The 24,889-nt window shown below is 39.6% G+C and overlaps 1 protein-coding gene across 3 annotated transcripts in view; it reads right to left on the bottom strand.

Moving 5' to 3' along the window:
* Positions 1-2,589: 2,589 nt before the first annotated feature.
* Positions 2,590-24,889, bottom strand: part of fign (fidgetin) — a 67,078-nt gene continuing 44,778 nt past the window's right edge. For all 3 annotated transcript variants that reach the window (XM_077537703.1, XM_077537704.1, XM_077537705.1), the window contains one exon: positions 2,590-5,874. In XM_077537703.1, the coding sequence (XP_077393829.1) occupies positions 3,638-5,874 (2,237 nt within the window). In that variant the 3' untranslated portion in view covers positions 2,590-3,637. The remainder of the gene's footprint in view (positions 5,875-24,889) is intronic.

Below are 24,889 nucleotides of genomic sequence, written 5' to 3'. Positions count from 1 at the left end.
ATATGTTGGAGCAACCATGATCAGTGGTATTCCCCTTTTGGAGTGTTATCACATTGTAAAGCCCATATACAGTGGTTATTAAACGTCTACACACCCATGCTTGATGCCATGTGATATGAAAAAAAATGCTAATCATTCCAAGAAGTTTTGTTTATGTAGCCTAAAATGTGTGCCAGCTAGATAAAAAATCTTTGACGTCTATAGTCGTCTATGGCAGTGAATGACTTTCAAAGAAAATTACCTTTTGAGGGGCTAGTAAAAGTGAAATAATATGGTTGCTCAACTGAGCACAAAATCTCCCCAAAACATTGGAAATTTTTGGGCCATTGTTCAAAATTAGGGATAGGCGAGTACCGATACAGATATCTGCCACCCTCTTGTGGCCGTTTTACAATCAGGAACTAGAAATTAGAAGAATAGAAAATTACCATGAGCTTCATGCAATTAAAAAAAAAAAAAAAAAAAAAAAAAAAAAAGTCAGGAAAAGCCTACTAGAACAGCGTAAATGTATTTGTGGTTAATCAAATGTGTGTTGACCATTTAACAAGAATGTGATTGGTTAATTCTCAACCGAGCCAAATCCCTAATATAAGAGGGTGTGCACACTTATGCAAACACTGCCTATTTTTACTTCCCCATTTGAAATTAATATTCACTCCCAGCCATTTTCACAGAAACAATCCCGTTCGTTCCCGGCTGTTTTACTGAATTTTGACTGATTTTGCAAGGCCCACAGAATATTGTGTTCTATTGCTATAAAGGCATGGAACCTACCAAAAGAAAGATTAAAGTCTCTTCTTTCAGCAGGAAAAAAGTACGTTTCTATCTGTTTCCGTTTTGCAGCAATTAGCATTAGAATTTAGCTACGTTTCATCAGTTTTCACAAATCTATTTAAAATTGTAAGTAATTGAGCTTTTTTTCCTACATGGCCCTGGTTGATATCCTTTGCTCTGCTGCCACCTGCTGGCCGTTTGTGTAATAACTACCATTTCTGCAACTGTTCTTTGCAGTTGAGAGGCTGCGTCAAAAGCCTTCTGTATGCTTTAGCATAAAAAAAAACAAAAAACAAAAACGTATAAATACGTCTTTGGGACACTTAAAACATTTTTAAAAAAAGCGTATTTACACGTTATTGGAAGCAAATGAGTTAAAAACGCACACTAAACCATTTGAACAGAGGTGTGTAGACTTTTTATAGCCACCATATTTTGCACATAGCCAAAAAAATAAAATAAAATAAAATCAAACATCCCGGCGTTCCATCCAAAACATTTGCCGGCGTCGTTAAAACTTTTGCCTTTGAGAGTTAACGAACAAACTGAGGTAGAAACGCAACTGAGGAGACACGTAATCCTTCGCTTTCATTAATGATAAAACAGCAGCAGGATGGAATGAAATGGCTCCAGGCAGTTTTTCCTCGCTCAACCCCAAGATGTTTGTCGGCACCTTTTTCAAATTCTACGCGGCTCCTCGCGCCAGATGTACAGCTGAGCCTCCGAACGGGGCGACTCGAAAGAGCAGAATCACCGCCGATGATTTTCGGCGCGATAGCGCCTTGAAAAAAATAAAAAATAACGACGGAATTAGCCGCAGGCAACAATTCAAGATAAATAACGCTTCCGTTCTCTTCAAAGGCAAATCTCTCATCAGGATACAACGTTGTTCCATTTCAAGGAAACACCAAAAAAATCAGATTACTGTTTGTCTCGCAAATAAATCAAAATGAATTATATACATTCATTGGAGAAACCATTGCTGAGGTATTATAGCCGTATATGGTCGCTTGATACAATTTCAGATGTAAGTCTTCTTGTGGTGTGGCGGGATGGAAACGTACAATTGAGCCCAAAATTATGCATGCCCTTGCAAAATGTTGCAGTAAAGCCGATTGTTGTTTTTTGAGGGGCCATCTTTTAGCGGGAAATAAGCCAAAAAGACGTAAAACAATCATTGAATATTTTATCAATCAAAATATCAACGTTACCTTAAAAAAAAATATGTTATATAATTGCTGGAAGCATTACAAAGACCCCCCCAGCAAAAAAAAAGTTTTAATTTATTATATATTTTTTAAATTAATTGGATGAATAATCCATTATCAATTTTTTTCTGCCAAATATGAAAATAAAAAAAATCTGAGCATTTTAATCAACTTTATTTTTTATGTCGATGATATAAGAGTCTTACGCAATGTTTTTGCATCATTTTCAGCTTAAAGGGATACTTTATTTATTTAGCCATTTTTTGGCAGTCAAAATTAATATTTTGCCTATAATAAATTTGATATTTTCATTATTTTTCATGTACAATTAGTATCTTTAAAAACACATTTTGCAACTTGCTGTCGATTGAAAATGACATCACAAGGGCTCAGGTAACCAATCACAGCTCACCTGTTTTCGAGGTTTGATCATGTGATATTCACAAGCTGAGCTGTGATTGGTTACCTAAGCCCTTGTGATGTCATATTCAGTCGATAGCAAGTTGCAAAATGTGTTTTTAAAGGTACTAATTGTACTTGAAAAATAATGAAAATATCAAATTAATTATAGACAAAATATTAACTTTTTATTGCTATAATGGGCTAAATAAGTGAAGTATCCCTTTAGAGATCATTATTTTAATTGACGGCTGAAATCGAAAAACCTCCGCCTCAAAGATTCGCAGTGATCGTTTTTTCCACGTGGATTAAGTTACTGCCGACTCACGCGCCACTCTGTGCACAAGTAAGTTGCCGTGAAGGCGGCGAGTCACAAGGAAAAAGTGCATCATTGTGATCATTTCAAACTTAAGAGGGCAAAAGGGTATGAATAATATCAGGCTTAACTGTATTTGATTATTATACTGTTATAATTTTCCTGAGTATTGAAAATAAAGAACATTGGATGGTGTCATTTTACATGTAGGTCAAACACTGAATTACAACTAACGACGATTACATAGTAATTTACTGGGTGAAGCCACACTGTAAAACAATATTCACCCTTTAAGTCGTATCTACATCGGAGGAGTGAAAAAAAAAATCACCTTGCTAGAATCTTACTGGACAAAGTGAATATGCAAAGTATGAGTATGTAAATGTTTTAGTTTTTCCCCCCCTGTAACTAAATCATTTACATATAGAAAATATGCCAGAAAATGAAGCTGAAATTATGCCCATAAAATTTAATTTAGCTCAAAAAAAGTGTTCACAAAGAGCACACAGACACAGCTGTTCTAATGGAAAAGAGAATGTCTCATTTTAAAGCTTTTTTTTTTGTTTGTTTGTTTTTTTTTTAAACGCACTATTAGCACATGTCACCAATGAAGATTGTGAGGCAAAAAAGAAAAACTTAAAGAGCACCACCTCAGGCACTTGATAGCAACTAAATCTCAAAATCAGCAGTAGAGTATAGTCATATATATGTATGTATATACAAAAACAAGAAGGGGGAGTGGCTATCCTTTACAAGTCTTTTAGTGAGCTCATTACTCCTCCCATGTAGCAATTTATCAAATGACGAACGGGTTGGTCATTTGACATCGAAAGCACTCAATGCCAAACCCTTAACCACATGACGTGTTCACGTTTGTGATGCTCACAGCCCAGTGCACGATGACACGACCACCCAAAAACTTTTTGAGGAATCATCAATTTCATTGACTGCAACCAAACGTTTTATTCCATTCCGTGTACGTGTCGAGTTCTTTTTGTGAGATGCTAGGCTGGAATTTACAAAAGACGTTGTCAAAGTCTTGAAAAGAAACGGGTCTCATTTGTCTCGGGTGGATACTGGACAGGTCAGAGCCGGGGACGCCGTGAAGCGCGCCCACCGCGGCCTCTTGACAAAGCTGAACCACGTCCAGTCCTGAAAAACCTTCTGTCCTCTGAACCAGGAGCGACATCTCTTTGTCACTAAGACAGTAGTTGTGCGGGGAGAGCACTTGGTTGATTATCTGGTGGCGTGCCGTCCCGTCGGGTAAGGGGATGAGCAACCGTTTGGTAAAGTACCTCCTCAGGGACTCGGGGATCTCTTCGGGTTTACTGGTGGAGCAGACAACGAGGACGTGGTCCTCGGCGGAGGACGAAATGCTATCGAGCTGCATGAGGAGTTCCGCCTTCAGTCGGCTCACGGGGCTGTCCTCGCTGAGCTGGGCCGACAGGAGTAGGTCCACCTCGCTGATGAAGACCACCGCCGGCTGGCGACACCGAGCCACCAGGAAGGAAGCCTGGATGATCTTGTCGCCCTCGACCAACCACTTGGTCACCAGCGCCGAGCTGCTGAGTCGCAAGAAGGCGGCCCCCAGCTGGCTGGCCATGCAGCGAGCCATCAGCGTTCGGCCCGTTCCCTGAGGTCCGAATAAAAGAAGGTGACGAGGTAATGCGTGAAGTCCGCTGAACATATCCGGCCGTAAAATGGGCCATAGTATCTCCTCCTTGATGGCCGCTTTGGCCATATCCAGTCCGGCGATGTCGCTCCAATCCACCGGAGGGCACTGCTGAAGGATTTCTGCCGTCACCATGTCCACCAGGTTGGGGTCGCTGCTCTTCAGTTGCTCCTCCGCGGCGAGGATGGACGAGGTAGGCGTACCGACATCGGGACCCGTTAGGGAATGAGGCAGGTGCTGTCTGTGCTCTTCGCTTGGTTCGCTCAAAATCGGAGAGCCAAACTTGCCGTACGTCTCGCCGGCTCGGAGATCGTCCACAGAGCTTTTGGACGATCCGAAGGACGGGGGAGTTAGAGCCCCGCTGGAGTGTATGCTAAATTTTCTTTGCTGATCCGAAGATATTGTCTGTTTGGTCGTCTTGAATGCCAAGGAGGAGGCCTCGGCAGTTCTGTCAAAGCCATTGCCCCTGTTGGAGTCTGGCACGCTGCTGTCTGCTAGTCTGTACATGGGACTCTGAGAAGAGCGCTGCTGGTTGTAGTTGAAGTCACCGTAGCTGGAGTCCACTTCGCCGTGCCCGCTCATGTAGAAAGCCTTCCGTTTTAACGAGTTGGACGTGCTGCCGTTCAAAGGCGCCGGGGCAATCGGCGTATGATTGTGGGACTGGTAGGTGTAGCCAGGCAGAGTGGAGGGAGGGATCGGCGTGGGCGCCGCGATCCCGGACGGCAGATAAGCAGAAGGAGGCGGCGCTCCCCCGGGGCTATAACCGGGGCCGACGGCCGTTTGAGAGGGATACCCTGTTGGCGGATAATTGTAGTTGGGGAGGTTTGGAGACGCGCCGTTGTAGCTGGGCACTAAGGTAGGGGGAGGGGGTGGCGGCGGGGGCTGCAGGAGCCCGGCGCTGTGCAACGGAGAGGGATGAGGGGAAGGGAGGGCCGGGGTGGTCTGGCCACTGTAGCTCGAATGCAGGTAGGAGCCGTTGTAGCCGGCGCTGTATTCCTGAGAGGGAAGGCTCGAGTGGAGAGTCGTGGCCGTGTGGCTCCCGCAGTTACTGCTGGAATAGCTCGGCTCAGACAAGCTGCTCGCCACCCCCGGGGAGCTGCCGATGCTAGCTGACGCATCTGTAGGGGGTAGGGCAGCTGTCATTCCAGCTTTGCTCACAGATATAACATCTGGAGCACAGTTCATCGGGTAAATCCCCTCCTGCCAGGGCTCGTTCTCCGACTTGCGTCCGTTCAAGAGTCCGGCGGTGCCTTCCGAGTAGGAACAGAGGAGGGCTCGTTCGTTGGGGCCTTCGAGGATCCCCGAGTACTTCTCGGCGTACTTCTTAAGCAGGTTGGAGGCAGTGAGCGCCGAGATATCGTCGTTTGCCCACGCGTACTGGTACGTTCGCTGTAGGTGTCCCCGGTAGGCCTCGACTTTGTGCGCTGGAGAGCGGGTAGTGGATGAGATGTCAAAGTGTTGTTCTGCCCATTGTGTGTGCTCTGGGGTCCACTGCATCTTTAGACCTGGGTATCACGCATAAGGGAAACACATGTCAAAACAAGCAGTCACTAGGATAAGTCATGAACTGAACTGAAAACAATGCGGTTGTTTTAAATTCTACACGACTTGAAAATGTTCAAATATGACCAGTTTTGTTTGATTCAGTGTGTTCATGAAACATGATTATCAAAGGTGGGCAATTTTGAGAACCCTTGAGTCATTATTAGTCCATCATTTTGTTCAAGCTGAACCAAGCTTCAATCGTCAGTCTGTCGTTTTATTTTACTTACGCTTCTGTCATTACCTTGCCACCGCTATTTTAGAACTGACAGAAAATCGTGGGCATTACGTCAGTCCGTAATTCATCAGTTGTCAACAAAGCGCCTGTACGAAGAACCACTTCTGTCAGTGCTTAGTTCATCACTTTTTTGAAGTTTCTCGTCATTCGTCAGCAAAACGGGAGTCCGTCACCGTCAGTACCCAAGTCTGATGATTATGTAAATTGATGAACACTTTCAAGGGTATTATATGCATACATACACAAATATATCGCTGGCGTTAGGCTGAAACATCCTGTTACAATTTGGTAAATTTCATAGGCTTTCACAAATCTATTCTATTGGTCAGTCTACATGTGTGGGTGGTTTTTTTTTTTCCCCCCCGCAAATTATTGACCAATCTCAAATGTTGAAAATGTTTTTTCCTAAAGCAATGTTAATGGTTGAACAGGCCATTTTTGGGTTCTCCTGAAAAGTGATGATTTTGGAGGCATGACAATTCAATCCGATGCCATTATATATACCATACCGTATACACCGTATATACACATACATACATGCATACATATACGGTATATGCATATATACATACACATTCTGTATACATATATATTTAGATGTGTATTAATATATATATATATATATATATATATATATATATATATATATATATATATATATATATATATATACACTTATATACATATGATTTATGTATACTGACAATATATATCTATATATCTACATATACATGTATACATATATACTTATATATAGACATAGAGAAACATTATATATATATACACACGTTACGCAGGTGTACATGTATATGTACATACATACATATACGCATATTTACATACATACGTATACGTATAATATATGTGTATATACTCGTTTACATATATACGTATGCAGTATATACTGTATGTAGAGAGAGAGAGAAAGAAATGTTTTCATTTAACTACAACTGTAACCATAATAAATGTTTTTCCATGTTAATTTCATCTTTTGAGTCCAATTGGCTTGGCGTAATCCCACTGCCCCGTTTAAGTTACAAATACGGTTCCTTGCCCAATAGAGGGTTAAATACTGGCAGCGCGGCGTTCACACGTGTCCCACGCGGCCAACAAACAACACGACAGTCAGACGAGATGCATTGATGAGGATGTGAGACGCGCTTGCGCTGTAATCCAGCCAACACGGAGCGGAATGACACAGACGGACATGGCGGGTCAGTCCATAATCCAACTCTCATCTGAAGCATTTCGGAGACAGTTTCAAATCTGCTCGGAGGAGCGCAGCAAAGCAATCTTCCTTGGCAGCGCTCCGTTGCTTTCATCACACAAACCCCTCAGCCCAGCAGGAATTACATCCACATCAAGTCTGCCCACTGCTTCCCATCCAGAGCGAGGGGGGGGGAGAAAAAAAAAAAAAACACATGCTTGACTGCGAACGTCACCCGGCCTATTCAGCCTTGAGATGTGAATGACATCAAGGATCAAGTTAAACCCCGACGTCAATGCGCAAATAAATGTTTTCATGCATGTGGTAATTTCTGATTTTGTTGACGGATTATCAGACGATTTATACCCTCAAAGAATGTTTCATAGACAGCTGCTCAAAACAGGCACCGGAGGACGCATCCAAGCAGATGTTTTACTTCCAAATGCAATTATTGCGCCTTGGCCGAGCAGGTATTGCAGTGCTGCTTTCCAGTATTGCAGTATTTGCACACATGATTGAAGAAGCGCCGGGCGGCTGCAGCGCCAGGCGCGCGCGCACCAACAAGAGCGGTTATTGTCTGGAAAGAATAACGGATGATTCCCTTCCCCGTCTGACTCCATCTCCATCATTGGCCCACCCACCACACCAGGAGCTAATTAGCAGGATTACGCTGCACTAATTGTGTTAATTTACAAGGTTTTAGTCAAAGAGATCCATGCTATGCCTTACATGCTTGTCAACCATCCAAGCTAATGATGAAGGGGGAGAAAAGCCCAAGGCAAAAAAAAAAAAACAACCCTGGCAGACAAATTTAGGCACAAGCTACTGAGGAGGACAAATGTTCAAATACATATATAAATACTTGGACTGCAACTACCAATTATTTTAGTCATTGATTATTTTGGCAATTTAATTGAGGAATCAGATTTACATGCATTGAAATACGTAAAAATGTTTTCAATCTGCTTTTATGGCGGAGAACTCAAAGAATATTTACTATCGAGATGCTGGAATTACAAGTCCTTAGAAAATGTAAAATTAAACAAGGTCTCTAAACGAGTAATTGATAATCAAAATATTACTTGATTAACCGCTGCACATTTTTATAATACAAAAAAATATGACAACAAATGTGGATGATGAAAATAATGCACTACCTTTGAAATAGCAAAAACAGACTATGATATAACTATTTTTGCACGTATATAACCAAAAGTACAAATCAGGTGAGCCATAACTATAAAAATTTAAAATAGGAATGGAACACTTCAATAAACACATTCAATAAGAGAGAACCGTCATATTCTTCCACAATGTTAAATGCTTGTTGCACTGGATATACGGCTTAAAGTCTGCTGCAAATCCAACTCTTCCTTTCTCGAAAAATATTCCCCAACCGGCTTTTCCATTCTGTATCACATTGTAATGATTTCAAATAGCAGAAACAAGTCATTTCGACTTCAAGCATTGTCTGCTGCAAAACCCTCCAGAGTGAAACATTCCTGCCATCATCCACTTCAAGTAAATGCTCGGCGCAGATTTGGCCAATTCTGTTGTGTCGCAACGGAACCACGTGCGTCCGCATTGATGTAAATATTACGTTCTTGATAGCGTTCGAGTGTTTATCTCAACACGAGTTGTCGCAGCGACAATTAACTGCGCTATGTCGGATCGTTTCAAATATTCTCCCACGGATGAGGCGGAACGTGGCGGGCGGCAAGCGGCACTCCGTGAACCGGGAGAACCGGCGATGGATTTGGTCAAAATGGTTCATTAACACTCAAGCCGCGTTTTGTCAATGGCAAAATTGCATGGGGGCTTATTGAGTGCGATTCCTCTGTTATTGTTAATGGCCTCTGAACAATGTGCCACTTAAGGCAATCAAAGAGGTGCTACTTTGCAAAGTGTACTTGTCGTCCACGAGCATCCCGGTTTTCATATAATGAACCATCCAAGATGATTACCTGAAGCCATCGCGCCGTCAACGCTCTCCGTGTAGGACACAAGCAGCACACAAAGGATTTTGATTTGCGGACCAAGATGATATTTTAGATTGAATGAAATGAAAATAAGATTTCATGTCTGGGTGCAATGAGTGAAATCACTTACTTTAATGAATAACCTTTTTTTGCAAAATAAATCTTAATGAGAAATGAAAAATTTTCACATTGTTTTTTTGATGTTGATATAATCACTGATTTATTGTGCATTTTATAAACAACTTAACTAAATATGCTTCACATACTGTAATTAGTGCAACATTTAAAAGCAGCTAGAGTTATAGAGATTTAAAAGCGTAGTAAAGATAGAGAAACTAGCTGACTAATAGTTCTAAAAGGGCCTACAATTTGGGAAAACATGATTGTTTTTTTTTTTTATTCATTCATATGATTCACTCTGACAATAAAGGAGAACTGCAAATTGCCAGGGGTGTTTGTGACGTATTATACACAGGTACAGAGGGGAAAAACATGGCCTTTTATGGTGATTTATTTATTTATTTATTTATTTTTTATTATACACGGGTCCAGGGGGAAAAAAAAACGTCTTTTTAAGCTGGATTTTTTTTTTGGCTGGGGGGGGGGTTGTATTATACACAGGTCCAGAAAAATCAAAACAACGGCTTTTTATTTATTTAATGGGGAGGAGGGTGTAAGCTTGGGTACAAAGAAATGGCTTTTTAATGGTGATTTTGGGAGGCATATAATGTGATTGTGATATAAGAGAAAATATCCGTAGTTTATACGGGTACAGAAGAGAAAAAAGAAAAAATTAAGCACGATTTATTTTTGGCGTGTGGGGTATTATACATGAGTAACAAAAGGGGGGGAAGGCTTTTAAGGGGAATTTTTGTTTAGGGGGCATTTTGCACACAAATATATAGAAAAAAAAAAACATGACTTTTGGGAGCGTATTATATACGGGTACAGCGGAAAAAAAACAACGGCTTTTTAAGCATGATTTGGGGACATATCATACATTAGGTAAAGAGAAGAAAATTGCTTTTTTAGGGTGGATTGAGAGGAAGTATACATGGATGTATGTTGTTCATGGGATTTTACAGTACTTTGCTGTTATTAATCAAGTCTACGATTAAGACAACATGATAACATTTCTTTCATAAAAGGCTCCGAGTAGTAAATGTATAACTCACCACACGCACGCGTACGTTTTTATGTCAACGGTTCCCAGAGCTGCCAAATTCGACATCCACAGGTTCCTTTGTTTTATGCGAGGAGCTCTAATTAGATGCAACTTGTTTGATTATTGCAGATAGCCCGAGGGTTGAAGATCACATTCCACTGATCGGCCCACATCAAATGCAGCCTTTGTTTGCCAATCATGGTTGACAATTTCAAGCTTTCAGACAACAATGTTACAAGAGAATGTGTTGGGGGTTTTTTTCTCCCCATCTCATGGATGAAACTGTGGCGATGCGTCATAAAGCGACACGCTGGTGGGTCAAAACGAGCATTTGACACCGCGATGGCACGCCGATACGCGACGTTACGGTGTTTAATTTCCAAGTTCAGTGATCAGCACGGATGAAACAGAAATGTTGACCTTTTTGGGAACTATTAATCTGGTCGCCAGCACCGTTTTTTAAGCAAACAAGAGTGGGCCTTCCACTCTGTCCATCCAATTTCCCAGTGTGTAAATTGGACCGCCGCTTGGACAATTCTCTATTCATTACAGTGCGGCTGAAAGGAAGCACCGAGGTGGCGGCACCGTTTTCTTTTTCCTTTTTCTGTGTGTGCGCGCGTGTGTGCGTAAGCGAGAGAGCGAGCGCATAAAGAGCTGGACTTTCCTTCCTCTGTTTTTGGCTTGGGGGAAGGGAGCATTGAGGGAGACGGGGGGAGGGAAAGCTGTCATAATTGAAACGTGGCCTAATCAGAGTCATTACCATTTTTACCAATTTGCACCACCCAAGATGCTTATTAGGTAACTGTGTTTAATAAGCGCCTCTTTAGAAAACTAACTGTAATGAGCTCTTTAAAGGCAGACTGGAGCGTGATTATGCACTGGAAGCCAAAGCAGACTTCTTGGTAAAAAAAAAAAAAAAAAAACAGTCCACATTTAGTGGCGCACAATGTCATTATTAAGCCGCACAAACTGTGGACTTCACAGCGCACAATAGCCTCCAGTGAGGCTGCAGACATGCTGAGAAATATTTATAATTACTGATCATTACAATCCTGGGATATTCATCTCTGGATGTAAACATAATTACGCGAGCTTTTGCTTTTATTCCGCGCACACGGGCCACACTTGACAGGCGTGCAAATATTGCCGACAGACAGTAATTACGTCGATGGTTAAAAAACAAGCTCCTATTCAAATCGACTGGAGGGAATGGGAAGAAAGGGCGGGGCCAAGCGTTGTGGCAAATCATCCGGTTCTCATTCATGCCACAAATGAAGTTAAGATGACTCCAACGCCAACGGATGGCTCCATGAGGCAGTAATTCCAAATCTTTCGATGGCAGGCTGCCGTTTAACCCCTCATTTGGAAAAGAGATGTCTTCTTCATTGCGAGTATTCGCACGCCTACTGTCCATAAATTTCACAGTCTGACCACCAGGCTGATTAATGACTAAACGTTCGCACGCTATCAAGCGCATTGATCCCAAAGGGCTGTCCGCACCGAGATGCCGACGATAACCATAATGACCACGACTACATCATCTTCAAAATCGCTCTGCAGGCATAATGGACAAGGGGATGGCGGGATTTGGACAATGGATTGCAGAAATAAATGGGATATGTTAGAGCAAGGTTCACTGGAATGCAAAAACATTTTTATTTTAATTCTTAAAGGGATACTTCATTTATTTAGCCCATTATAGCAATAAAACATGAATATTTTGTCTATAATTAATTTGATACTTTCATTATTTTTCACATACAATTAGTACCTTTAAAAACACATTTTGCAACTTGCTGTCGACTGAAAATGACATCATAAGGATCTCAGGTGACCAATCACAGCTCACCTGCTTTCATGTGACATTCACAAACTGAGCTGTGATTGGTCACCTGAGCCCTTGTGATGTCATTTTCAGTCGACAGCAAGTTGCAAAATGTGTTTTTAAAGGTTCTAATTGTACGAGAAAAATAATGAAAATATCATATTTATTATAGGCAATATATTAATGTTTGACTGCCAAAAAAATAAATGGCTAAATAAGTAAAGTATCCCTTTAAACTTGTTTTGAATTGTATTCAATTCATCTCAGCAAGTTATATCTATTTATACTGTACATTTATACAGTCATGAAAATCATAATAAAGTATGTCATAGTCATCAATATTTATTATATTATTGACTTGTACCTGTATATTAACTACAGGTGCAAGGATTAGTCGTCAACTAATCAATTATGAAATTTAGGGATAATTATTTAAATAATCAATGTTTAATTTAAAATGGCCTCAGAATTTCAGCCTTTAAACAGAAAATAAAACAAAAACTGTTACGTGTGTATTTTTTTGTATTATTATTAATATTATCTTACAAAAGTTGAATCAAGGCAAATTGACTTTTGTCTGTTGAGTTTATTTACAAATTACTTTTGGCATTTATGCTAGTAGGCTAACGCTATTCCTGTTGAACAATTATTCACTTTTCTGGAAGAAAAAAATAATACCGTACATTATATTTATTGTCATTATTCTAATTCTTATCGTCACCATCATTATTATTATTATTATTACTTCATGAATTTACATTTTCATTCTATTACCTTAGTGGCAAGTAGCCAATATGGTTCGATGGTCCGTGATAATACAAGTCTACATAACTTAATAATATCGCCCGTTGTTATGGATGCTCTCATTATTATTGGAAGTCTTTTTGGTGAGCCAGTCAATTTGACAACTTCCTGCGACATGAGCTCTGATGGACACTCATCTGACACGTACTGCATTGCAGCAATTGCGGGGCGCCATTTTGCTGTGGAAAAAGAAAATGGTCAGCTAGCCAAGGGAAGTTGAGCAACATCCACGCTGACCTCAGCGCTGACACGTCCTAAGGGCAACATTATTCTCCTTAAGACAAGACTGGCATCAAAAAAACACGTTGAGAACATTCGGGGAGATTCTCCCAAGCCATTAAAATAACATTCAGCCATTTTAAAACCCATTGTCTCACCTCATCAAGTAAATTTAGTCGTATGCCAGTTTCTAGTTTCAAGTAATAACACGAATGATCTTTCTCAGTTCTACAAACCGATATAAACAAAGTAACAGCTCATAACGGCACCTGTTATATGTTCGTAAGTAGCACAGAAAATAACAGTCAATGCTAATATTGAGGTAAAAAATAATCACAATTCCATCCCAATAAATGAAAGTCCAGTACAGTAACAATGAGGAATGTATTTTCCACCCTCACTTGTAAAGTGTTATTTACTTTTCAGCGTGAGCGAACAGCAACATGTCTGATCATTTCAGCCTGCAGCAAACTATGTACAACTCTTAAAAGTAACATTGGCAAGGAGGCAACCATTAACACAACATGACAGGAGTCTTGGCTGGTTCGCAGCTAAAGTAAGTGATCCGTGGTCACCATAGCAACGCAATCTTTTTTTTTTTTTCTTAACTCATCTCCACCCACTGACATGATATTGAGGCTGTTCATTTCGAGTAAAATCAACACAATGTGACATTGATGGCCACTGTATTAGTATTACACTCAAAAATTACAAATTACATTACGAACACTATTAAATAAATTATCAATAATAATCATTAAAAATGCAAAAAAAATTAAACCGTTCATAATCTTGATAATTCAGTGGGCATGGTGCTATCCCTTCTGGTGTGTGCATCTTGGCCACCAGGGGCACTATAACATAACCAGACGTACTACACGTAGTTTGATGATGGAACACAAAAGAAGATTCAAGATGCAATAATATTGGTCGTTTTTCGCACCACTATGTCAATCAATGCAAGTTTCATTAGCTTGTGCAATTCTATGTGTTATGTTTAGATGTCAATCAAGCAAACATCGTCCACGTCCATTGCCATCATAGCTAAGATAGCATTTTTGTAGGCTAGAACAATATAAAAAAAAATAATTGCAGTTTTTAACTTTATATATATATTTTTTTAAATTTTATATTCATAATTTTAAATAATATAAGAAATACTGTTATATAATAGAAACATATATTTAGAAAATGCATATATAAATAATATTAATAAATATTTTTAAATATTTTGTATTTATAATTAATTTAATTTGAAGTTTTTTTTTCAATACTGCAATCTAATATGTAACTATTTTTTTCAAGGCCCTCTTACAATTTATTTATTTTGGACAAACAAGCAATAAATTCTGTATTTCACGAAACAATATCAGACTAATCGGCTAATGCTAGCAACAGAGGAAAGGGATATGCCAGAGCTGAGTTAGCTTGGCGCTAACTCGGATAAACCTCGTACCAACATAGATAGATTTAAAATGGGACCAAAGAGAAAACACATTCTTCGTTCTGTTGTTGGAGAGAATCCGGTGCGGGATTGCGGCAGTTAAAATAAGTTATACTAAAGTATAAAGTTTAAACTTTCCGTGTGTTGCTACACTGAGATGAGCGCTACACTCTGATACGGTATGATACGAATGAGTTAAGTAAAAACGACTTTGTAAACAATCTAAAGCGCTATACAAGTGAACTTCATTTACCATTATGATTAAATTGGATTTTTCATTTGGTGGACTATGATGAGGGTTTTCAGCTGCAGTACATTGAGTAACCCATTCCGAAAAAATTAAACTAACCTACCAACAGGGCAAAATGAAGCAATTTTTGTTTGTTTAAATTCTATTCCATTCATTTATTTCTAATACAGACAAGCTACACTGTGGAAAAACTTGCTGATACATAGCAAATTCGTGATTGATTTTTAATGTACCGGTACATAAAACCACAGGTGCCTTTTAATTTTTTATATGTATAAATCTTAGGTCTTAGTAAAATCCCCTGGATATTTTTACTCCCCGTGAGGTTTCATATGTGGAGGTAATAGTTACGTCTAATGGCTAGAGGGGATCATGTATTTCTCAATTTTCCCTTTAATACAGTAAATCAGGAGGTTGAGAGAGTCGGTGAGCTGTCATTTCTCAGTTTCAGTGATGCTCATTAAAGCATGACTCTCCGGGCCAAGAGGCCCCCGAGGCTACGTCTCCCATTACAACCCTCCGTGTGGCTAAATCCACACAAACGCTCAAAGAACAGCCCTTGACACACAAGTTCACCCCACGCAACCATAAGACAATTGGAGGAGGCGGGACTCATAATGTTCTGTTGTGCATGCTACGGATGACAACTCAAATGTCTCGTCGGTTAAGACAAAACAGCCGTTGGAGTCAAGTAGTCGGGGTTTAATGGTGGAAAGTCCAGTAGAAGCAATGATTATTATTTTTTTTTTTTTTGTAGACCTTTGTGGTTAATCTGCCTCTCGAGGGGTTAAATACTCACACAAGGGGTTAACTTACTGCACACACCAAAATTTGAGAGGCGCTTTGTGACTAAGGATGTAACGTTATCCAAACGTCACGATATAATAAATATTAGGGGTGTTAAAAAAAAAAAAATCAATTCGGCAATATATTGTGATATTACATCACGCAATTCTCGAATCGATTCAATAGGCGGCCGAATCGATTTTTAAACGTCCATTTTTTATGTAAAAATGTTCTTACTTAGGGTTAGGGTTCACACCATAATCATGGAAAAATGTTATATTAATGAATGGAACATTAAGACAGATTACAGAAACAGATTACAACATGTTTGTTAAATACAGTGCTCACAGTTATGACTGAAGTTTCAGATAAATAAATAATACATTTTCATACAAATCTTACAGTGTACATGTACAAGTTTCCTAGTTAGTATTTTCTAAATGTGAGTAAAAAAATAATAATAATAAAAAAATCGCAACAATCAACTTCTAAATTCATATCGGGAGTAATCAGTATTGAATCGAATTGTGACATATGAATCGTGATACGAATCAAATCATCAGGTACTTGGCAATTCACACCCTTAATAAATATCACGATATGAATCTCACAATACAATAATTGATGATGACGATGTATGCCGCCATACATGTTAAATGACGTCAACTAAGTTTTTTATCAATGGGAAGGGCAACATCTAAGTGCAGCGCTGCCTGGTCAATGGGTTGTGGAATCAAAAACAGTCACTAACGATGGCCAGCAGAGGGCAGCATTGTATCTCTTTTCAATGGGCTGCTTGGTGGGTACATACAGTTGTCGGGACAGTTTTAAACTCCCTCTTGATCAAAATGGTATTTTTATATTCATATTTGTGTATTCTGGATAATTTTATCACTATTAAAATCAGAATGTGTCAAATTTGCCACAAATCGTATTTAAAGTTTAGAATCTACTCATTGTGTTGACTCCTAATTCATTCAATGCCCAGCCCAGTTCAAATGAATCGTTAGACGTCTATAGCCGTCAATGGCAGTCAATGAGTTAATATCTTGACATGATGATGACGATATCATGGCAATTTTAATATCGCCCTTATAACCAAATGCTACTCTGAACTCACTAACATCTTTATCCCCAAATGTCCTGTTATCCTTAAAAAAAAAAAACCCTAATCACTCATCACATATGCAAACTGTAAACAGCAGGGGATGGAAAAAAAAAAAAAAAAGAGCATTTTATGTGTTTTTGCGGAGTTCTATTCTATTTAGCAAGTGCTGACGTTTACTGTAATGAAGCAATTTAATGGCGCTGGGAGGCAGTCGTCTGGTGCACAAACCAACAGGGCCAAGCCTCATTGGAAAGGAACAGGTTATCTTATTCACTGATCCCATTCCCAACCATTACTTTTTATAGCCGCGTTAACCTGGTTAGGATAGCGGGATATCGCATTGTAAAGGAAGCTCATCCTTCACGGTGTGATCACGGGACGTACATCGGGCTGATATAAAAAAAAAAAAAAAAAAAAAGTGTTTTCACAGCCTCTCTTATTACCTCAACCTTCATGTTACTGAGGCCGACTTTATAGGCATTAAAGGATTGTAAGGGTTGGACAGTATAGCTCCGACCACATTTGATATGTCTGCGACTGCATTCATACAGCGGCAAGCAAATAAGAAATAAATATAAAAGGACGACGCGATGAAAAAGTCGGGGACATAAAAGAGGATGTTTACGTGTAGCTGCTGGCAGCTTTTGCGCCACAAGGATCTGAAACAGTTCACGTCTCAGAGAAGGTCGTTTGTCCAACACAGGCAGGACAAAAGGTGAAATGAGACAAGTGAGGCAATCTTAGATCAATATGACATGGGCATCTCGCTGCTAGATTTGTCAGAAACTTGCTGGAGACAAGTTATGGGAACCAAAAAATGGGAACTTCGACATGAAAAACAGAGTTGAAGGAAGTGCCGCCGAATAGTTATAAGGCATCTGCATCACTGAACAGGATTTACTCAAATTTACGGTTGACGTAAAATCCCGTGAATAACACAAACGTGTATAATACCAAAATCAACTTTTGAAAGCAGGATTTTTTTAATCAGCTTAATTTTTTCCATTTTTTTTAATTTATTTGTTATTTTTTTAATCAGATTAATCAGCTGATTAATTTAAAAATATATATAATGTGTAACATATTTTTGTCCCCAATGTATTTCAATGGTTGTCAAATATAGGTGGATTTGAAAAGTTTGACATGTTTAAGGATACAAGGTTATTGTGTATTTAGATTTGGTTTATTTGTTTTGAACATATACAGTAAACAAAATCACATTACAAGTGTAAAATAATTTGTCAATAATAAATTCCATAATTTACATGTTCAGAGGAGTAGGACGAAGTACAAGTACTTACGTAGTCCTACTCATTATTTCTATCATGTTAATACACGAATAAGGTATTTCCCGTATGTGTAATCAAAAATGACAAAAAATGAGTGTTATTCACATGATTTTACAGTACTAATTTGATATTTAAGTGTATCAAACACCGAAACAATACTTGAACCAATCTAAAAGACATATTTCATTTGTGTCATTTAATCTGCCATGTTTGAAGTCCACCCATCGACCTTGTATGCATTTTCACGAGTGAGAGAAAGGCTTTGAAAGCGAGCGGAAAGTGTTAATTAGAATTATCTGTACAACAACGTGAAGAAAGGATGGTGGGCGCGAACCTTCAAAGAGCGGAATTGAAATGAGAAAAGGAAAGGGGAGGTTGCCGGGAAAATGATGGCCGAGCATTTCTTAAAGGCTATGAATAGCAGGAAATGTTAACCCGTGTCAAATATGAAATGAGTGGGAGGGAAAGTACCGAGACTTGCCGCATTCAATGTTGTTTTTTAACAATGTGATAATGATCAGGACTAGAATTCATTCTGTAGAGGGTAGCGATCCGCCAAGGCCAAAATGTTAATAAAGTGAAAAACATTTGTGGGGCAATCTAGATTTTTTATTTTTTTTTATAATTAGATGGGCTGTAACAATACACCACAGATAAAATTCAATGAACATCAATCGGATTTGTAATACTTAAATTAATTTTGGGAGGCGCATGAACATATTCGATGTGACTCGGGGAATTTCATAGAAGCAAGTCTTGTTTCCATCTCAAATGCTAACAGGATGCTGACCGAAGTGCGGTTGGAGGGTTTGCAATTTCAGGGTTCTCCAGTCCGCTCTCCTCATGTAGACAGAGCAGAACTAGCGTTAGCATTAGCATCAACTGAACGCCACTAAACATGTAGTTAATAGAAAATAGAAAAGTGTGATGCCATTTCTCAAAATAACTAGACTAAGCGCAATTTCTGGAGAAATTGCGTGGGAATGCTGAATGCTGAACGCTAAGATTTGAATGCATGTGGAATGCTTAGGAAGCCAATTGAGAGATAAATTATTAAATTATAACCTTCTGGTTACTGGACAATGCACTTTACCAATTGTGCCACCGAGCAGTATCAGACACCTGGTAATGATGATAAGTTATACGTATGGAAGTGGGCGTGGAAAGTGATACTTTAAAAAAAGTTCAATGTCTGTCCCAGTGAAAATGAATGGGGAAAAGGTTGATATTAAATGTTAAATTGTGCAAATACTGTAAGTAATGTGGAATCAGACAATATATACGGGAGGGATGAATTTTTGAAGCTAGTTGAAATTTGAACAATGTAAATTGGGAAGTATTATGTGGGAGTTGTTAGGCGGCAAAAAAGTGTGGAGAATAAAAATCACAATAACATATGTGGGAATGCTGAAGCATTCCCAAATTTCCCACATATGTTATTGTGATTTTCTACAACAACAAACTAAAATGGCACATTTGTCTAGTTTTTGTTCTCATAGTGGTGATCCAAATAATGCGCGGGACGGATCTTCTCTGGTGGGTTACATGGCTTCGGACAACACCCCCCCCACCCCCAAAAAATAATTTTTAAATTCTGGAATGGACTTGATGACGTACTGAGGTTGTCTACTTCTCTGTTGTGGTTTAAGAAAAATGTAAAATAATGTTATTAATTTGTTCAAAAGGGTGTTTATGGTATTTTTGCTGTGTTATGTATGGAGCCAATTGTCGAAATAAAACCAAAAACAATTCATTCCTATATACATACTTCTATTCTTCTGTATGCAGCCCTCGGAGGAAAAAGTTTGGACGCCCCTGCTAAATGAATAGATAAATCAAATATACATAATATACAAACAAAGCCAACAAGCAGTTTTTTTGCTGTTTTTTTTCAAATTGCATTTTTTTTCCGCCCGATTTGAAAATTACATTCTACTACACCGCGATGTCGATTTGAATTCGATTAACTGTTCAACCCTAGTGAGAGTATGTAAAAGGTCCTAGTGGGGCAGACCGGTTCAAAGAATCTTCCTGTGGCTGATGCGAGCTCCCTTGATCAAGTGTGAAAAGCTGTCAGTGAAGAATCGAAATCTACCGGCCCACTTTGCACGGGGCAATTTGTACCGTCTGGCTCATTTGGGTATGCGTGTAATAACAATATTCTGTTGGGAACATTGAGAGTTTCAATCACTGGGGGTCAACTACACAACAAGCGGATTCCATCCGCGTGGCCATCCAGGTTTGGAATCTACCTCCCTCCTGGCCGGGTGACGTTGCATGTTCTATTTCCAGACCGAGGGTTGAAGAAAGGCTGCGGGGAGTGTAACACTGACCCGCGTGACCTGTGGCCTAGAAAAGCCGCCTCGAGCGCCGCGCAACTCCTTGCCCATTTGCGGCTCGCCTTTTCAAAGCCAAACAAAAACGCTCTCGCGCAGAGTATGTCTTGTCTTGCCAAATGATTTGCATCCGTTGTTTTTGTGTTTTTTTTTGTATCCGCGCCTTTGACTTGTTGTCAATGTATTCGCGGCTGCCGCTGCCTGGTCTCAAGTGGGTACGAGACGGGAAGCGGGGCGGGCGAGAAGTGCTTTCCTTTCAGGCCCCCCCGTGTCTGCGGGCCGCACGTCTGCAGTCATCTGTCACGAGTTTACATACGTGCGATGACACTTTCTCTCTCGCTGGGAAGCCATTGTCACCACTTGGCCGCCAGCGGAGGCTGACTGGGTGCTAGATGGGTCTCCCCCAGGTACCTCCAGGGAGCCGCGTTAGGCCTAACTGACAGCCTGACAGCGCTCACATGCCTGGCCCGGGCGGGCGCCAGCAACTCTAACAGCACATCAACTGGCAAGGTCCCAAGGCATGGCACGCTTTGCATAAAGCAGCGTCTTTGCCATGCACCACCACTTTTTTTTTTTTTTTTTTTGGTATTATTATTTTTCACCCCTCTAGCCTCTTTGTGCTCTGTGTACGTTTAGAAATGAATAATGGAAACAACGGAGCTGACGACTCATGGGATGCATTTAAAGATGTGGAAGAGGTAGACAATGGCTAAATGAATGTACTATTGTTCTCTAGCTTACTGATATTTTGCTATAAAATGCTAATTTCCGATGATATTTGAGGCTACAAATACATAAATGAGAAGCAACAATGACTTTTTTTTTGAAAGTGCCAGGACATTGTCAAGCAGTTCGGAGGTCAAACTGGCACCAAGCAGCTGGCACAGGCAAAAAAAAATTTTTAATTTTTTTTTTAATTTATTTATTTATTGATTTATTTTTTTAACTTGGGCAACGTTGGAGTTGTGTTTTTTTTTCTTTGCAAACCAGTGAAGGGAAATTCCACCTACTCTGTGTCATTTGCATCCCCAGGAAATCAAATGAATAAAAATCAATTATTAATATTAAACAAAGTATCCTGCAATTGTGCTTCCTAAAATTAGACTTCAGCATGAAATATGAAAAAGTAAAATTATTTAAATTTAAATTTACACTTTAGTCATATCCCTGGCTTTTCACTCAGGCCTTTTCCCCCTCAGACAAAAAAAAACAAAAAAAAACTGGAATATTCCACAACTCACTAGTCCACACAAAATTGCATCATTCAATCTGCTGCAGGCAATGTGGAGGCCAAAAATGAAAGTTCTCTTTTTTTTTCTTTTTCTTTTTTTTTTATTATTCTGTATGTTTTACAGACATTTAAACTAGGGGTTAAAATCTCCTACTGTTACCTACATATTTTTTTTTTTAGGCCTTAAGTGATCATGATTTTTCGGCCAATCACCAAATAATGAGTTAAAAACAAAAAAACAGTCATCGATTTGATCAGAAAAAGAAGCAATATATCTATTTAAAAAAGTTTTATATTTAGTCTACAGTCAACCGTTGCTGTTCGCAGTGGATTGGGATTGGCCCGGCACACGAATAGCGAAATGAAATTGAAATGCACGGGTGGGGGCACGGGGGTGTGGAAATAACCCTCCAAAATATTCCAAAAAAACCTGATAAACAATGACATGTAATATCTTCGTGGAGCCAATCACATGAGGTCATTGATCAAGCGGCCAAATTAAGACATGAGAGCTGATCACTGATATTGCGTAAAATGCAAAATATCATCCGATCCAGACCCAGACGATCAGATCGGAAGCCTACTTTTTTTTTTTTTTTAATTACTTGTTTTTGAAATATATTTTTCTTTTTAAATCACTGTAATCTGCTTTGTGTCAACAAGCTATTAGCATAAATGCCATTTGACTATATTGTATGTACTATTATTATTATTTTGTATCAAAGCATGAAATGCAATGATGACCACAGCGGGAAATAAAAAAAAACATGGTGCACGCTTGTCCTGGCTACTCAACAGAATATGAGTAAAGTGACAATACGTTGGCATGAAGAGAAAAAGAAGAATGAAATATACAGTGCAAAATCAGCGGTGTTTACTGTTTTTGCATAGAAAATGACCTTCCAGCCAGACACAGCAGCCTTCTAGGATCCCCTGTCTACACTGTGGTATACGCTAAGCAACTGCCACTTGGAATAAAAAAACAAACAAACAAAAAACAAAACAAAAAAAAAGAGTGCAAGATTATTTTACAATTGTATGTATAACAGAATGTTAACGATGTTCCTTATGATGTATATATACAGTATTGTGTTCAATGTTAGAAGCACGACTGTAGTGTACAGACAAGCCAATGGCTGTATTCCAACCGTGTTCGGCTTTTCTCAGCAAAATCTTAGCTCGGCATATCCGCCCTTCGTCACATGATGCTCCTCCGTGTGGAAGTGAGCGAGCAGGCAATAGGGCGATGTAACCGTAACAGCTATTTCAGAGCGTGCAGTCAACATAACTCCCAAAGGTGATTTCCTGTTAATGAACACAAAAGGAGCTTCAGCCCTCTACAAGCTCTCGGATGATACGGAACTCTTGAGTGCTCATTTTTTCTTACATGTTTTCTCTTCTTGTTAAATTAATTGAATTCCGGGTGGACTTTGAAAGGCACAGTCAAATAGGCCACACGCATGACTAATAATAGTGACAATAAAAATACAGCGGTGCCTTGAGATACGAGTGAGCCGACTTTTTCTGAGCTGTCGTTTGGCGGATTTTTTCACAACAGGGAGCAGTTTGGCACATACTGAACAGTTTTTTCATTTATTGCCACTCCCGGTTGAAGAGTACAAACTAAACATAAAAAATGACTTGTTGTGTTTTTATAAAACAACACAGCTTCACCTTTGGCTAATAAGTCTGTTTAAACCTGATGCTAATAAGAGATACAAAATTCCGTAGCTAGCAAATAGAATCTGTGCCTGGCTGTTATAACCCTTTAAGCAATAGATATTTGAAGACAACACATGCAGAAAAATACTCAGAGTCGAACTGCACAATCAAATTGGAAGTATTTAATTTGAATTAATATTTAGTCGGCTACATATCTAATCAAGCAGATTCTTAACCAGTAGTTAGCCAACCAACAATGAACCCTTTGTTAGAGCTTCATTAAGCTGCCTAAAAATCAAAAGAGTAGACTCGGTAGTCTGACATAATGCGAGCATGTCAACACAAGAAAGTACAGTTAAAAAAAAAAGATTATTCAGTAAATGCTTGGTAAGTTTTAAATTCTTGGATCAATTCTAAATTTATAAATTGTTTATTATTTATTCATTAGTTTAATTTTGCACTGAAACTGTTTATCTATTCTTTGTTGAAAAGTAGAGCAATAAAAATACATTTTTTAAGAATTGTGAATAATAATCGTGATTTCAATATCGATCAAAACAATTGTGACTATCTTTACCAAAACTGTGCAGCCCTAACTCACACGAATATATTCTTTATCCTCTGCAAAGAACTGCTAATATTACCACGACAACACAATGCCCATTTAATAAAGCTAATAAGAATAATTGTGATTACAATATTGATCAAAATAATACTGATTATCATTTTCACCACAATCAATCAGCCCTAACAACCATTCTTTATCATCTGCGAAGAGCAGCTCATATTAACACAGCTTACTGAGTACTGACTGTTTTGATATATATATATATGTTTTGGTCTGTATTACACTGCCCCCAAGTGGCCAAGACATGAACACCAGAAGGAGCAGCACAATGTCTACTGAATGTAGCAAAAAAATAAAATAGAAATGTGGCAAAAACTGTACGATTCTTGAGGATGAACATTCCTATTAAGTTACAAGCGTGGTCATGTCACTAAATGACATCCGTACGTAGCTGCATGACTTAACTGAAAGGAGATATTTGCGATCCTAGCAGTTGACTAACACAGCCTGCCTGCAGCCTGATAAGCTGGTCGGTGTAAGGAGCCGAGCGACAGTGCTGGCTGCTGTAGTCATGTCACAGTGTCACTGCAGATACCCGCTGCCTGGCTGCAGTCGAACGCCTTAAAACTACACGACAGCAAATACGAGCCTGGCCGCCCCCCCCCCTCTCATCCCCCTCCCCCTTCCCTCCTCCGCTCATCACATTCCTCGTCTCCTCTCCACTCCGTCAGGCAGCATACAAGCCCTCCACCCCCCTCCTGCCCTTCCCATCCTTGGCACCAAGCCCCCGCCCCCCCCCCACCCCGCCAGCGTCTGGCATTCTGCCGACCCGGCGTCAGGTGATCTGCTCTGCGCACGATGAATGAA

The sequence above is a fragment of the Festucalex cinctus genome, chromosome 11 (assembly GCF_051991245.1).
Source record: "Festucalex cinctus isolate MCC-2025b chromosome 11, RoL_Fcin_1.0, whole genome shotgun sequence".
Classification (NCBI taxonomy): domain Eukaryota; kingdom Metazoa; phylum Chordata; class Actinopteri; order Syngnathiformes; family Syngnathidae; genus Festucalex; species Festucalex cinctus.
Note: the sequence above shows the minus strand (reverse complement) of the source record. Positions and strands in the feature narration are given on the sequence as shown.